Source organism: Colobus angolensis, unplaced genomic scaffold (genome assembly GCF_000951035.1).
Source record: "Colobus angolensis palliatus isolate OR3802 unplaced genomic scaffold, Cang.pa_1.0 Scaffold326, whole genome shotgun sequence".
NCBI lineage: Eukaryota > Metazoa > Chordata > Mammalia > Primates > Cercopithecidae > Colobus > Colobus angolensis.
This window is the reverse complement of record NW_012116555.1, coordinates 3,277,001-3,293,667: the sequence shown is the minus strand read 5'-3', so window position 1 is coordinate 3,293,667 and position 16,667 is coordinate 3,277,001. Positions and strand designations below refer to the sequence as shown.

The 16,667-nt window shown below is 33.9% G+C and overlaps 1 protein-coding gene across 2 annotated transcripts in view; it reads left to right on the top strand.

The window, feature by feature from the left end:
- The window catches only part of GRM8 (glutamate receptor, metabotropic 8), an 830,459-nt gene that overhangs the window by 492,140 nt on the left and 321,652 nt on the right, over nucleotides 1–16,667 (top strand). For both annotated transcript variants that reach the window (XM_011951752.1, XM_011951754.1), the window contains exon 7: nucleotides 1,563–1,763. In XM_011951752.1, the coding sequence (XP_011807142.1) occupies nucleotides 1,563–1,763 (201 nt within the window). The remainder of the gene's footprint in view (nucleotides 1–1,562; nucleotides 1,764–16,667) is intronic.

The window sequence follows — 16,667 nt, the reverse complement described above, 5'->3', positions numbered from 1 at the left end:
CTTGCTTTGGCACAGATAGTCATCTACATGAAAAAAATCTAATGTTCTGGACTCTGTAGCCAACATTTTATAGTCCCATTTATATTTCTAGACTGTAGAAATTTTAGTAGTTGACAAAATTGACAATGAGCAGATTCTGAGGTTGGGGATGAAGAAACTCAGCCTTGGAGAATGAAAAGTTGAGACATGAGAAAAATCAGAAAACCCATGCCAAACAGGGAGGAGCAGAATTCAGCATCATGACAGACCACAGAGACCAAATACCAACCAAGAGCATCTAAAAGAACAGTGTCACAAGTGATTAAGACCAAAGGAAAAACAAAAACAATAATTGGATGAATAAAAATAAACTGACCACTATTTTTGTTTAGGAAAAAAACCACAAGTTTTTCAGAGTGTAAATATCCAAATATAAACCACTTTAATTCAACTCTCTAAATATATATGTTATATGCATTGGTGTTTAGAAAACAAATACGTGTTGAACATAAGTATGTTTTATTCAAGGTTAGTAACATCCATGGAAAGTTTAAAATACTTGCTTTTGTCTAAGTGTTACCAGTTGTGTAAGGGTTGGTGATGGACGTAGAAGTGATAGGAGATCATTTTTTGTTCCCTTAATAAACTCTTGATGTCCCTTTCATAATTTTTTCTTGCATGCCCAACATTCTTGCCATCTACCAAACTTTTCTGGGAATTGAGAGAATATTGGGCTTGCAGTCTGAGACCTATGAATGCTTCACAAACCTGCCCTATGTACCCCATGTAATTATAACCTCCATGAGTCTCAGTTTCCTCGCTTTCAAAATGATAATGTTGGATCATAGTTGAGCTCTCATTTATATTTCATTTAAAATATATGTCTATTCTGTATTAAATTATAAACACCAACCTAAAAGTAATCTCCAGTGCCAATTATCAGCCCTAAATATGCCCAAACACAGGTACATTTATTCTGAGTGGCATTCATTTTGAGGTGTCTGCATCTTTTTAATAGAAATTCTAAATAGAAAATTGAGTTCAAAAAGAAAACAAATTGAATGATTATTGTAAAGGTAACTAGGGTCACTTAAGGGAGTATTGTCATATAATAGTTACAAAAAGGCTCCCAAATAGAGCACATTCAAAATTATAACTGATTTGGTGGGTGGTGAAAGACCTTGCTTTGGGCCACTAATTAAATGACACTCCTGGAGCTGAGATAGATGGCAAGAATGACACACTACACATTTTACATAAAAGATCAAGCCACTACCGAAGCGTTATGTAATTACTAGAATGCACAAGATAATAGAACTCAATAAGGTGGAAATAACGATAATGAAACTTTACATCTTTTATTTACTTCATATCTTTTTGTTGCTAATGAAATAGTTTTACTCTTTCCAAATAAACTCAATATCCAGTTTAAAAACCTGACTCAGTAAGTATAGAATTAATCAGAAGTGAAATCAAATAGTTGTGTCTCATTAAGTGTCCTCAAATGATGGAAATCTTAGCTCTAATGCCATCTTTTCTTGGAATCTAACATCAACTGATGGTTTTTATTTTTTATTTTGCAGGGCTGGAGCGAATTGCTCGGGATTCATCTTATGAACAGGAAGGAAAGGTCCAATTTGTAATTGATGCAGTATATTCCATGGCTTACGCCCTGCACAATATGCACAAAGATCTCTGCCCTGGATACATTGGCCTTTGTCCACGAATGAGTACCATTGATGGGAAAGAGCTACTTGGTTATATCCGGGCTGTAAATTTTAATGGTAAGTTACAACGTGTGTGTGTGTCTAAGTACTTTAAAAGCAACAGGGTATGTTTTTCCTCCTATATATAGAAGATACCCAGGCAGAGTGGAAAACACAGGATTAGAAGCAGTTCTCTTCTTTGATCATAAGTGTGAGTTTTTCCACCTGCTTTTACATCTTAAACATATTTTTATGCTACCATTAATCTATGTGTGAAGGAAGCAAAAGTTTAAAATAAGCCTCTATCAATCAAAATGTTCTAGTTAAATATCACTATTGAAGAGATCACTTAGAAGGCTTGAAAACCATGGACGCTAGATTATATTTCTTTGAAAGTGTTATGTTCATGCTGTTATTAGAGAAGAGATTGTAGACATTTTGTTTCGAAATATATTCTAAGCTTTTGAAACAGTAAGGTGACTTGAAGAAAATGGCTGATTTGGGATTGCTATATATTTATACTCAAAGAGGGTTCAGTTTCTGTGTTTTCCGTTTCCTTGTATTTTTCTCAATGACTCAGTCATTTGGAAGCAAAGGGATGCACACAATGTAGACAGGATTTTTATACTGTAAAAGTGGAAATGTTGTTTCTGTGACTGCCACAAGAAACTGATACAGAATATACTGGATTCATAGTATTTGATTGAGAATAGCCCAACTGCCTGTCTGAACTGATGGAATTATTGAATGCTGCCCTTCTTTCATGAGAGTTGCAATGGTTGTTGCCCACGACTTTGATCATTATTTTCAAATGAAATGATAGAATGCTCTGAACTGCCTAATACTTTTGGTTTGGCTTTAATCCATACAATGGACATGCCTTGAGACACACACAGCACTGCACTGTCTATCATAACACACTCCAGTGACCTCAGCTGCCAGCGTTTCTTAGAAAAGCACAAAGTCATCTTCAATTTAGAATTCAAGTGGAAACTTTTTTTTCTTTTTTTTTTTTGCATTTTTTGCATTTTTCCTTTAAAGGCAACCTAAGACAGAATTTGCTTTAAATTCAACACACATTGTCTGTGGCAGAATATTTGTGAAGCATTACATAACATTAATCTTTTTGTTGGGAATATGAATACTAACGGGAGTTTGAAAATAATTTTTATGCAATTATGAAATTGACCAAAAGAGGAATGTTGCAATACAAGGTTGTTTATGATAACCTGAGGTTGGGGAACTCTTCCTTTATCTAATATTGCTAGTTAAGAGGTGGGAAGAATAACGCAGATGAGTGAAGTTTCCATAGAACTGAAGCTCACCTTCAGAAGACAGGGAAATCTTTTAAAGAAGCACTAAAAGAAAGCATTTTAAAGGCATTTGTCTTTCATCTTAACCATAGGTCAAAACCTAACCCTTCCTTGATGACTTCAATTATTATAATTATTATACCATCCTGTAATATAATGATCCTATTAAAGACGGTTAAAGAATATCTTAATGTAATGGCTATTAAGAGGATTTGCCTCTAGACTCCAATGAATGATCTTTGAGCTCTGTCCACTTTTTACAGTGGATTTTTTTTTTCTCATTATCAAAGTGTTTCTGATGCTGATGCTGTGCTTGTTTTTAGGACAGGTGCTGATGATACATTACTGGGGACAATAGACAAAACGTTCATGGCACTTAGAGTTTCCTGGAGAACTTAGGTATTAATCAAATAAGCTAACAAAAATATAATTATGTAATCTGCAATGAGTGCTGAAAAGGGAGATATTCTGGTTTTAGAGTTTATAATAGTGGACATTTCCCTAATATAGGGATTTAGGAGCAGATGAAATCTGAAGGCAGTAGTTGTCTCAGATAAGGGTAGAGCAATAGGCCGGGCCATGTAGACCATGTGAGGTCTTATAGGCCATTATTAAGGTTTATTCTTCATCTTGAAAGCAACAAGAACCTATTGGAGCATAATAGAACTGTGTCTAATATAAGGTTACGTATATCTCAGATGAGGGTTATGGAAAATGAATAAATCTTAGCATATGAACTTAAAAGACAATCTCTTTGAGCTCTTTGGAGATTGATTTTGCTGGACTTGAGACTTGATTGTGTTCCAGTAGCTGATAATACAGGATAAGAGACCTGAAGATAAGCAAATGATCATAGAATACATAATTCTGTTGATTTTCAGTAATTTCCAGGATATTCATCACATTTTAATTTTATTATTGACATATATTAATGTTCATTCTGTTTATGATAAAAATGACACACAGAGCTGTTCAAATAGAAGTACACCATCAAAACTACTAAAGGAGGAAGAAACAAATACGGTAAGCAGAATAAAAGATGAAATCATTAACTTTGAGCTTCTTAAGCAATCAAAGCATAAAGGGATCGACAATGTGATTTATAATTTTCATTATATGATAGAAGCAAGCCTACGTATTTTTCAAGAGAGAACAAATTTTCTTGGAAATTATTTCCAAAAGAAAGGTGTCATATGCTACTTTGACAGCCAAATGAGCAATGTTATTTAACAAAATTTTACAGCAAAAGCAGAAGTCTTCTCTGGCTGTTTTGCATTTGTACCCACAATCAAAGTTAAAAATTGATATAACTCTCGTAACACTGAAAGTATATTTCATTAAGGATGTTCTCAAGGAGGAAGATAATCATCCTTGATTTAGATTTATAACTCTTTTAAACCCTGATGATATGGGGATGTACCATACTCTGAAGAATAAATGAAGAACATCTCTCTTATACTCTAGTTTTAAGATTCTATCTTCAAAAATATCCTGCTCAGAAAACTAACATTTCAATCTGTTAAAAAGCAAGAACTGTTGGCTTGAAGGGATTGGCATAGCTCTGGCCGGTCCACTTCCTTAGTCTTGCTTACTGGTCTCGGAAGTACCTTGAAGAGTCCCAGTGGCTCTATGAAGCACACATACAATCTACAGACTTATATACATATCATTGCTCTTTGCAGGGAATTAATAGCAGCTGGAAGTAGAGTTGTGGAGCTTTTGTTAGCTGTTAGGAACCTAGAAAACAGCTATGCTATGTTGTTAATTGGAAACCAGATGAATTGGTTATGTTGGTGATAGCTGGTGTTCTCACCTGGTGGGACAGCTGTCCCACCTCCCTAACACCAAAAGTGCAAGGAAGACATTGGCAAAAACAAGGTTTACCCAGGACCAATTTTTAATTTTCTGAAGAACCCAGATGTGCTTGACTAGAACCAGAGCTGCTTATTATACACAACAAAAAATAGTATATATTAGAAGATTTTTAGCCTAGCTATTGCCAGTTGTCAAATAATGAGCTTTATAAGACAACTGCCAAGTTTGTACAGTGTGGCCTTCTCTATTGTCTGCCAGGATCAGTGAACTACAAAATGTACTCTCAAGGAATTAAAAAAATTGACCCATTTGATGGAATTACTTAGTAATGCCCATTTAAAAGTGAATAGTGGCTATCCCAAAGTGTAATTTTTGTATAGATAAAATTGTTGTTAAATTAGTTCTTTTTGACATAATTAGATATCAGGATACATTTCTTTGTATGCTCCTTTTTAGTTTGAGATAGTAAAACCATGTTATCGGTGTGGAGGAAGATTCTGCTTCCAGTTTATAGGAGCGGGAGGTGAAGTAGCCAGGTACTGGAAGCTCATCAGATGATTGGTATAAAATTAAAGAGAACTGTTGGTTTGTTAAAATTTAATCTTGCTCACATTGTAACCAGGTGTGTGGTATGCGTACTTAAGCAATGGTTTAAAGATATTTAAAAGATTGTGCTTCTTCCAGTGTATCATCTAATTGACAAAGCAAAGAATATATTCGAATTTAGAGTGATAAACAACTAGTATTTCAGGCCAAAATTGTTTCATAAAAAATAACTAAAGCTGGAATATTCAGTCAAACTACTGAACTGTAGAGTACTAATTGGCATCAAAGACATAAGCTACAATGGTGGTTTAATTGAATGTAATCACTGAAACTGATTTTTTTTAAGTCACTGAAAAAAGGTACCTGAACCATCTTCTGCATCTGTATTTTAAGCACATTCTGAATCATAGTGTATCCAGAATCACTGATGTTTCCCTTACAGGTTTTCTTAACATCTTCTGTCTACTTGGGAAGCCAGAGGGAAAAAGACTTTGTTTTTAGGGTTACTTTTATTGCTGCTATCTGAACAAAATGTTATTTCTATAAATTTTAAACCCTAAGATTTATCAAAAAATACAGAGAAAAGGAGGTCAGATATTTTAGGAACTTGTCAATTCCTTACTCCAGACTGATCTATAGGCAATACAATATTAATTCTGTACATCTAGTATAGAATCAAAGGTGTTTCTGTTACTACGAGAACCATATTTATCATAAAGAAAGTGTTGGATAGAATTTCAGAGCTATCTCCCTACTTCCTTGCCCTATAGCTGAACTCATGTCAGGGCAGGTCAAGCACAGTGGCATATTAATTGTAATTGTTTGATTGTATATAACCAACCAACTTGAGAAGCCAACTAAAACTTGCTTAATTCAGCTAAAATGAGGAATTTGTGCATGTGCATCAGGAAACCCCATAGCAGAACAGAAACGAGTATAAAGAAAGAACTGGTCCTAAGAAATAAAAACCTATAAGGAAATAAAAGCATCTCTGTCTGTCTGTCTGTCTGCTTTATTTGTTTCTCTTTATGTTGGTTTTCTCTTCTAGGTTCACAGGGTAGCAGACGGTCTCCACTTCTAGGGTTTAGCTATTCTTTGTTTAAGACACCTGTCAAAACTAACGTTGTTTTAAAAGTCCCAATTTCAACTTCTTGGAAGCTTTAATCTCATTAGCCAAACTTAGTTGTATGTCAGATCTATTCCAGATTATCTGTACAGGAGGAAGTAGTACAAACTTGGTTGTCACGGACCACTCCCTATAGATAAAAGAGACATTTAGAAAGTTTCTATAAGAGCCTTGTGGGGAAAGCTTAAGCAGGGAGGTGGAAACCTGAGAGAGGTGGTGATGCCTAGGTATCTGAATCTCATTGCTTCTTTCGGTGGATGAGTTTGCATTAGTCTGAGGGAGACAGGAATCAAGTAGAATCTGTGATAATTGGAGAGAAGAGTCAACTTTGGAATTTTGTAATGCAAACCCTGTATTGGGGTTGAATTATCTGACACCAAGAGGAAGGAAGCAGCTTCCCTAAACTCAGCAGTGAGTTGTGATCTAAATATTTCAGTGCTCAATATTCCAAGGATAATATGGAAATATTTGTTAGATTGTAAAGATCAGTACAGAGATTGAAGTTATCAGCATCTTCTTTCCTTTAGAAAACTTATTGATTTCAAAGAGTTAATGCAAAATATCCAAATATACAATTTCGAGAGTCTCTGAACACTATAGTCTGATTCTGAAGGAAATTTATTAGCATAAAATACCTTTAAGCTATCTGAAAGGAATAATTATAGTTTAACATTAGAAAACATACTATAATCATGCTAATAGGTCAAATAATACAATAATAAACATTTGATAAGATTGTGTAAAGTCATATGATAAAAATATTAGCCTAATTTATGTTATAAATACAAAACAAACTAGAAATTGACCAAATATTTAACACATAAAGCACATCTTTCTTAGTCTATAACTGATTATATATTTAAAGTTATTCTTATCAAACAGATTAAACCTATTACCACAATTATTAATATTCTATCAATTTTAACCAATGTGGTAAACATGAAACAAAAATGACAAAGATTATGACTGAAAGGGAAAAATCGTTTCATGATAATTTTCAGATTATTTGATCTCAAGATGATACTTATATTAGAAAAATAAAATATAACATTAATATTAGAACATTAAGACTTTTCTTCATAGTATTAAGAGGTCATTGATTAATACATGGGAACTGGAACTCTTGTTTTCTTTTGCAAAATTTACTGAAAATATGTTGGAATAAATTGAACCTATTTGAAGACAACTTTACATATTTGAAAAACCAGAGAGACATTTCTTGTTTATGGACAGAAGAGCTAAATATAGGAAAAACGTTAATTCTTTCTGGATAAATCTGTATTCATTCATGTTATAATTCCAGTAGAAATATCTAGGCAGTGTTTTCTGTAATTTTAATAGTATTTTACATTTTAATTATGAGAGTAAATGAGCAAAAATAACTAGAGTGATTTTAAGGAAAAATATTCCTACCAAACATATAACATTTAAGAATGATGTTAAACTACAGTAATCAATCCAGTATGAATCTAATACCAGAATAGACATGTGGTAAACTAGCATAATCAATCCAGTATGAAACTAGTACCAAAACAGACATGTGATAAACCAAATAGAAATAGTCAGAAACATATAATGATGATAAATAAGTAAATAAACCTACAATTGTGTGTATATATATATATATATGAATTTATCATATGATAACGGTGGTTTTATAACTCAGTGGGAAATAATATTTTATTGATTAAGAGTTTACAGCAGAGTCAACTGAGATGATTTTTCCACATAAGAAAGTATTATCCATTTGAAATTTATTTTAGAATTATGTTAAAAAGAAGCAAAATAATAAAGAAAAGAAAATGTAGGAGGTTTATTTGATTTGAATGGAAAAGTTTAAAATCAGTAAAAGAAATTATTATAAAAAATGCCTTATTTGATTCTTTAGAAGTATAACACTTGGATATTGAAAATTATGAACATAATTTAAAAACAGAACTTATAAGGATTGATTGGGGTTGTTGTGTCAAAACATCAATATCCTAAATATTAAAAGAGCCACATGAATTGATATAAACTATGCAATCTCTAAGAGATCAATTAACAAAACTTGTAAATGTTAATAAATATTTGAAAAAAATGTTAAGTCTCACTTATAATCAAAGAAGGGCCAATTCATCAATGAGAGACTATTTTCCCCTTATCAAATTTATGAAGACTTAAACATTTATAGTTACTAAAATGTATTATATAGATTAGCATCTTTTTTTGGAGATCATTTGCTTGGTATGTATCCAATTCTTATTTTCTTATTTCTAGAAATGTATTCTAAGAAAATTATTAACAATTATATTTACAGTAATTCATTCACTTTGTTTTTAACTGAAACCTACCAACAATATATTGTATAGTATAAAATCACTCTAGTTATTTTGCTCATTTACTCTCATAATCAAAATAAAAATAATTATATTTACAGTAATTCATTCACTTTGTTTTTAACTAAAACCTACCAACAATATATTGTACAGTATAAAATCACTGTAGTTATTTTTGCTCTTTTACTCTCATAATTAAAATTTAAAATACTATTAAAATCCCAGAAAATACTGCCTAGTTATTTCTACTAGAATTATAATATGCCTGAATACAGATTTATTCAGAAAGAATTAATGATTTTCCTATACTTAGCTCTTCTGTCCATAAATAAGAAATGTCTCCCCATTTTTTCAAAAATGTTATATGTCTCTCAGTAAAACTGGCATAACACTATATAATGGTGTTGACTGTGTATTTGAGATCCCAGGTTTTTTCCCCTAGTTCTGCCGCTTGTTTGTGTTGTGAGCTCACCCAAGCCTCTCTACTTCATCTTTTAAATGGAAAGATTATACTAAAATGATCTAATATTTGAGGTCTCTTCCAAGTTTGAATTCTCTACATATTCTTTTAAAGCCAAAGGTGTTCTTTACAAGAAAAAAAAAAAATAGATGCCTATATCAGTGTTCTTGTTGTCTTTCTTTAGCTGTTTATATTCATGTTTATCTTTCATAAATCATTTATTTATTTTACCTATATTTTATTGATTCTCTTATAAGGTACCTCATTTTTACAAGAGTGCCATGTCTTTTAAAATCGAGAATACACAGTTTAATACGATGTGGTCCTGTGAGTTGCCAAATTTCATAGCTTAACAGTGGAGGTACAGAAACCTGTTACTAACAATAATTCAATTTGATAAGTGATATGATAGAGGCATGAGCATTTACAAACACAACATAAGGTTGAGATTGAGAAACTACATAAGGGAAGCTTAAAGATTACAACACAGAGAGCAAGTGACATGTAATTTAAGTTACAAATAGAAAGTGACATTTCTTCTGGTGGACAAGATGTGGAAACGGTATTCATGACGGAGAAGGCAGTTTAATAATAGCTTGAAGACAGGCAAGGGCATTCACATTCTAAGAAAGTTGAGCATCCACCGTGGAAGAATGTAACACAGTGGTTGTGCGAGCAGTCAGGTGACGAGGCTGAAGATGAGCTTGGGCTTGGTGAGAAACTTCTGCCAAGTTTGGCTTTGGATTTGACACAGCATGGAAAAGGAATGGGGCTTTTTGAGCAGGACAGTGAAATGCTAGGGTAAGTGTTTTAGAAAAATAACTATTGCAGCAATTTGAAAACTGAAGCAAGTGAGATTAAAGGCAGGGATGGTGTGTTTAAGAGATAGTTCCAGTAGTCACAGTGAGAAAATAGTATCTAAAATAGGAAAGTAAAGGTACGCGTGAAATGGAAAGAAGTCAAAGATAGAGGAAGGAAATACAGAATTATTTGAATGATGACTCTGTTCTAGGTACTGTGCTTTGACTAGAAATCAAAGAAGTATCTTAACTTCCCCAATGATCTCTCTTTATAACTGTTTGTGACAAACTTATTACTGGAGATAATTCAGTATTTTAGTATATATATTATTGATGTAATCAACTTGACACTTTCTGTTTCATCACATTATTTATTTATTTATTTATTTATTTTTTAAGAGACGGAGTCTCGCTCTGTCACCCAGGCTGGAGTGCAGTGAAGAGATCTCGGCTCACTGCAACCTCTGCCTCCCCAGGTTCAAGCAATACGCCTGCCTCAGCCTCCTGAGTGGCTGGGACTACAGGCGCACACTGCCAAGCCAGCTAATTTCTTTTGTATTTTAGTAGAGTCGGGGTTTCACCATGTTGCCCAGGCTGGTCTCAAACTCCTGAGATCAGGCAATCCGCCCACTTTGACCTACCAAAGTGCTAGGATTGCAGGCATGAATCACTGAGCCCGGCCTTGTCTAAGTAGAGAATGAGACAGAAATTCATTATATGGAAAAATTGACGTAAAACATAAAAAAAGAAATTGTCATCTCTTGAAGTTATGGTGCGTAATTTCCTTATGATTAAATTTACTTGTTTAGTAAATGAAACAAAGTCAAATATGATTGATTATCTGTTGATCTAAAAATAATATCCTTTTTGATAATTGTCTTATTAGAAATACAATTGAGGAAATTAATAATTTGGAAATATATAATTCTGGAAGTCTCTGCTTATCACTATATAATCAATATTACTGTATATCCATTCACTTTTCAAAAATTTATAAATATTTTTAGGAATAAATAGGTCAATTCACAATTAAGTATTTTTTTTGTTTCTGATTAAGCTAACTGTAAATTATTAATCTTACCCATTAAGTCACCATAAAATTTAGCAGTGTAATTCTACTTGCCTCTGTTTTCTAAATGAGTGAGGTGTTAAACTGTGAGGTTTTCAAAGTCTGATTTCTTTTATAGTTTTGAAGGACAAGGTTTATTAATCTCTTATTTCTCCCTTAAAATATAAGGACTTACATGTGGGCCAGGACTGAGCCAGCATTGAAGAAAAACTTGAAGCAAATCAGTGGATTTACTCTAGCTCTTTCTAGAGTCCTACTCAACTTCATCCACTGTGTTGGGCTTCTTTTACTCATTGTTTATTTTTGTAATTCCTGGTCTTCTTCATCACATTTGAAAAAAAGCAGGATGAATGATAAATCCTGGAGAGAGGTGGAGTATCATGGGCTCAATAATTGAGGGCTGACCCTGGGTCTAAACTGGGATGCAGTAGTAAGCCTTGAATGAAGAATAAGGAAACAGATGTAGGAACAGAGAGGATTTGAGGTGGTGGGGAAAGTTTCTGAAGGAGTTTACATCTAATGGTTTGTATTTTTTCTAGCGATCAGAAACACAAACTTTATACTCCATTTGAATCTAGCTTTACAACATTCAACACCTTGTAATAGTGGCCAAGCAACAAAACCTCTATAAATTTTTGTTTCCTCATTTATTAAAAAAAAAGGTGATAAGAATATATATAGTATATCTATTTTGGTTTCCTATGAAGTTTAAATGTAAGGTGATGATACATAGACAATACTTAAAAAGATATAAACTGTACAAAATATGGAGAATATTTTATCGACAGAGATTTAACAGACTGCTTGGGTCACCTTATAAAAATGATGAGATGAGTGGGTTGGGACTGAGGACTTGAGAAAGACTTAGAAAGTACTACATATAAGGATCAGTTTGGGAGGTGAAAACAAGGCAGGAGTTGGAAAGGATGCTTCTGCCACAGCACCAACCAACAGGGTATTTTCAGTGGTGCCAGGTCCTTGGATGTAGGAACAGAAATGTGAATGTTTTTATGATATTCTTACGCTAAATAGGAAAGTACTTGACTGCTGAGATGGGCATCTAATGAATCTAGAATGGACCAGGTGGGGTTCATTTTCTCATTATTTCTTGTTTCTTCAAAATTATGTATTACTTTTTTTTTTGATTGATGGATCGTATTTAATGGAATTGCACCCATGTTATTAGGGATGATCATTTTCTTAGTAGTATTTTGCTTCAGAAAGAATCTACCCAGAAATTATAATGGAGACTTGGTTGTTTTTTGCTTCAAAGCTGTTAACTTTTATAATTACATTAAGGTTTCAACACAAAATTAGTTTGAAAGTGAGGGATAGGGTCTGGGCACCGTGGCTTATGCCTGTGATCAGAACTTTGGGAAGCCAAGGTGGGTGGATCACTTGAAGTCAGGAGTTTGAGACCAGCCTGGCCAACATGGTGAAACCCCGTCTCTACTAAAAATACAAAAATTAGCCGGGTGTGGTGATGTGCACCTGAAAGCCCAGCTGCTAGGGAGGCTGAGGCAGGAAAATTGCTTGAACCTGGGAGGTGGAGATTGCAGTCAGCCAGAATCCTGCCACTGCACTTCAGCCTGGGTGACAGAGGGAGACTCTGTCTCAAAAAGAAAAAAAAAAAAAAAAGAAAAAGTGAGGGACATTAATGAAAAAATTCCTTTAAATTCTTGTGCCTAATTATTATGCTTTTGGGATTTTGGTTTTCCCAGTCTTTTGGATGTGTTGGATGTGTTTAAAAATGATTATAAAATAACTTTTGACTCATATAGACACCTTGTCTGTAGCTAAGCTAAGTGAACAATTACTCAATTTTAATTAAAAAATCTGTATGTATTTATGGTTTTTATGTGCGCATGTCACATTCATTTAACATTTATTAAATGTCTATTATGTGCCTAAACTGTGCCATTTGTATTTTTCTCCGTTCCATCTCTCATTTCTTTTCTTTACTTCATCTTCCTTTATATCCTAAAATTCTTTTTCTCTCCTCTTGTCCTCTTTGTTCCAAATATTTCTCTGTTTGCCCTTATGATCATTCAGTAACCAAGAGAGAGTGGCAAGTGACTAGGATCGTGAACTTTTGAGAGACAGACATGAGCTCATATCCTAACTCTTCCACTAATGGTGTAAGATCTTGGATAAGTTATTTAGATTTTATAAACCTTTATGGCCTCATCTTTGGATGGAAAAAATAATAATACCGACCTCATAGCATTATTCTGAGCATTTAATGAGGTAATTCATGCTTAAGAACTTAACACGATGCCTGGCACAGTGTAAATAGGCAATAAATGGTAACTATTATTTTTCTTTCTGCTCCTGACAATAAACCCTCAGTATATATTTACTGAATTTCAAACATACACACATAAAAACCCCCCAAATACATGCCCATCCACACAAATTCCTTTACATGCCTTAGATTTCAAAGCATCTGATAAATCTCCTGTAATCAGTAATACTGTGCTATCTGAATTTAATTTCTTATTTCTTGAGGTGTTATTCACCTATTCCCAAAGGGGTTAGGCTTTTTAGTTTACCCTTTCTTTTTTCTCTTGCAGTCACTTCCTGAACCCTTGATTTCTTATTAGAACCTTAGGGTAAGATATGGGAATAAAAGGACCTAAAACCTATGTGAATATATCTGGCCTCAAGTAAAAGGACAGGATAGATAAGAAGGTGGAGGCTCTTGGTTGAAAAGGTCTTCAGGGAATGTCTACTAGAATACAATATACCTCCTAGGTTAAGAGTCTCTTCAGAAACTTAGTCGTTGGCTGTGAAAGAGACCCTCTTTCCTTTGCAGAGTTAAATTGTTGCCCTTTGGTCACACCCAACTCAACCAGAGAAAAGTCCTTGTAGCACTGCCCAGCTGACTCAGTTGTCCATGCTCACAGAACAGAGGTAAGTGGATTCTGCGTGACGGAATTAGTTAAAAGTCATAGGCCCTATTTATTTAAAAAAAGTAATTCAAATAGAAATGAAAATACACATTTTTGCAAGTACAATTTATACTTAATCCTGCTTAAGAAAGCTCTAATTTTCCCCAGATCTTGCTGGGCTTTTTTGTTGTTGTTGTTGTTGTTAACTTTAGAGAAAGTATAAAATACATACAGAAGAGTACGATAAATCTATAACTCAGTGAATTTTCCTAAACTGAAAGCACCCCAAACAGGATCCAGAACACCAAACCAAACCCCCAAATCCTCAGCTGGCACCTCAAAACCCTCCTGGGTTCTCTACTCCTCATTACACCCTCACCAGGAAGTCGCTTTCCTAACTTTTGACAGCACAAACTAGGGGTTCCTGCTTTTAAACTTTATATAAATAATATTGTATAATCTGTACTTTTAAATGTCTGGCTTCATTTCACAGCAATTTTTAATAAAGATAAAATGTATTTCTACCATTATCTGTCTCTGTGAATGGTAGATTCAATTATTTAAATTTACTTTGTTAGATATTCAATATTTAATTTTTAAAGCCAAAGAAATTATTTTATGAAATAACATTTAATATCTATTAATGAGGTTTAAATTTATAAAGGTTTACATTTTAGTACAATACCCATAATTTCTTTGAAACTGGTAAAGAAAATATTACCTTCATGAACCATCTCGTCTTGGTTTTGTTATCGTCATTCTTTTAAATAATAAACTTCATTTTTGTAGAGCAGTTTTAATTTCACAGCAGAATTGAGTGGAATGTATAGGAGTATCCATAGTTCTACACTGAGGTTCATTCTCTGACCTAAAGTTCTCTATCCTCCACCTATATATACTTCCTTCCCACCTCATCTCTGGCAACCACTGATCTTTTAACTATCTCCACAGTTTTGCCTTTTCCAGAATGTCTTATAGTTGGAATTATACAGTACGTAGCTTTTTCAGGTTCACCTCTTTCAGTTACTGATATACGTTTGGGCTTCCTCCATGTCTTTTTATGGCCTGGTAGTTCATTTCATCTTACTATTATTGAGTTTTAAGGGCTCTTTGTATATTTTGATATAGATGCCTTTCATCATTTTGTCTTTTGCAAATATTTTCTCCCAGTCTGTGGCTTGTCTTCTCCCTCTCCTGAATGTATCTTTTCCAGGGAAGCAGTTTTTCATTTTAATGAAGCCCAGCTTATCAATTCTTTCTCTTATAAATTGTGCCTTTGATACTGTAGCTAAAATGCATCCCCATACCCAGTGTTATTTAGACTTTCTCACATGTTATTATCTTCTAATAGTTTTAATAGTTTTCCCTTTTACCTTTAGGTCTATATGATTCATTTTGAGTTTGTTTGTGTAAAGAGAATAAGGTCTGTGCCTAGATTTATTATATTTTTTTGCATGGAGTTGTCAAGTTGTTCCAGCACTATTTGTTGAACCCATTCCTTTTTTTTAGTTAGAGATTTGAAGATGAAACTTTTGCCCATACTCAATTGTTCAAATATCATTAAAAGTGAAGTAAAGTGTTCTTTGTAGCCAGAATTGTGTGTGTATGTATCATTGTTGTTGTTATTTTTGTGATTGTTGGGACTGAAGGAACATAAATATTGTGTAAACAATAATGAAATAAATAAAAACTAATAAGGTTAAATTGAAAAACTACCCAGGGAAAATATTACTGCATAGGATTTATTGGCTGACTGTTGAGCACCTGATTAATCCATATGGATATTAAATGTAATTCCTGAAATATTTCATCTTCCAGGAAACAGCATTCTTACATCTGTTTCAGTTTCAATTGACAGCATCAGAAAATAATCTAATCCCATCAGTCTCTGTCCTAGGCACTGAAGAGAAGAAAATTATACTCTCCCAGCTAATTCTCTAGGGTATTTCCAAAGTACTAAAACCATCAGTGTAAGGTTACCAACTTTTTCTTTCTCTTAGCACGTAATTGTTTCATTTTACCAGGGAGGAAAACACATTTGCTTTTCTTCACTTACTTGCTAATGACAGCATGTCAGAGTTGTCACAAATTCTAGAGTCAATAAATTCTAGAGTGCTAAAGAGACATTTGAGAAAACTGCAGTGTTCTTGATTGTACATTGCTCCTTTTTCTAAAAATAAGTGCTTTCTGATTTTTCTATCCCCATATTTATTCTGAAATGACATCAGCCATCTGCAAAAAAGCTTTTGACTGACATTTCAGACATTTTTTCCAGGTAGTATTTAAATAAGAATTACTTGGGTATATCTCTCTGATCCTACTAGATAAACTTCAGTCAGAACCATAAAAAGAATTGACACTTCCTATACACAGAAACTATCTTGGGGTGAGGGAGAGGAAAGGCATTTTCACTGTTAAAGATTGCAATTAACTCATAGATTCAAATGAGAAAGTTTTTCGGCACAGCAGCTGCACGTCCCTGGGATCCACATCTCTTCCAGTTTGCAGCGTAGCCCGAGTCGGTCAGCGCCGGAGGACCTCAGCAGCCATGTCGAAGCCCCATAGTGAAGCCGGGACTGCCTTCATTCAGACCCAGCAGCTGCATGCAGCCATGGCTGATACATTCCTGGAGCACATGTGCCGC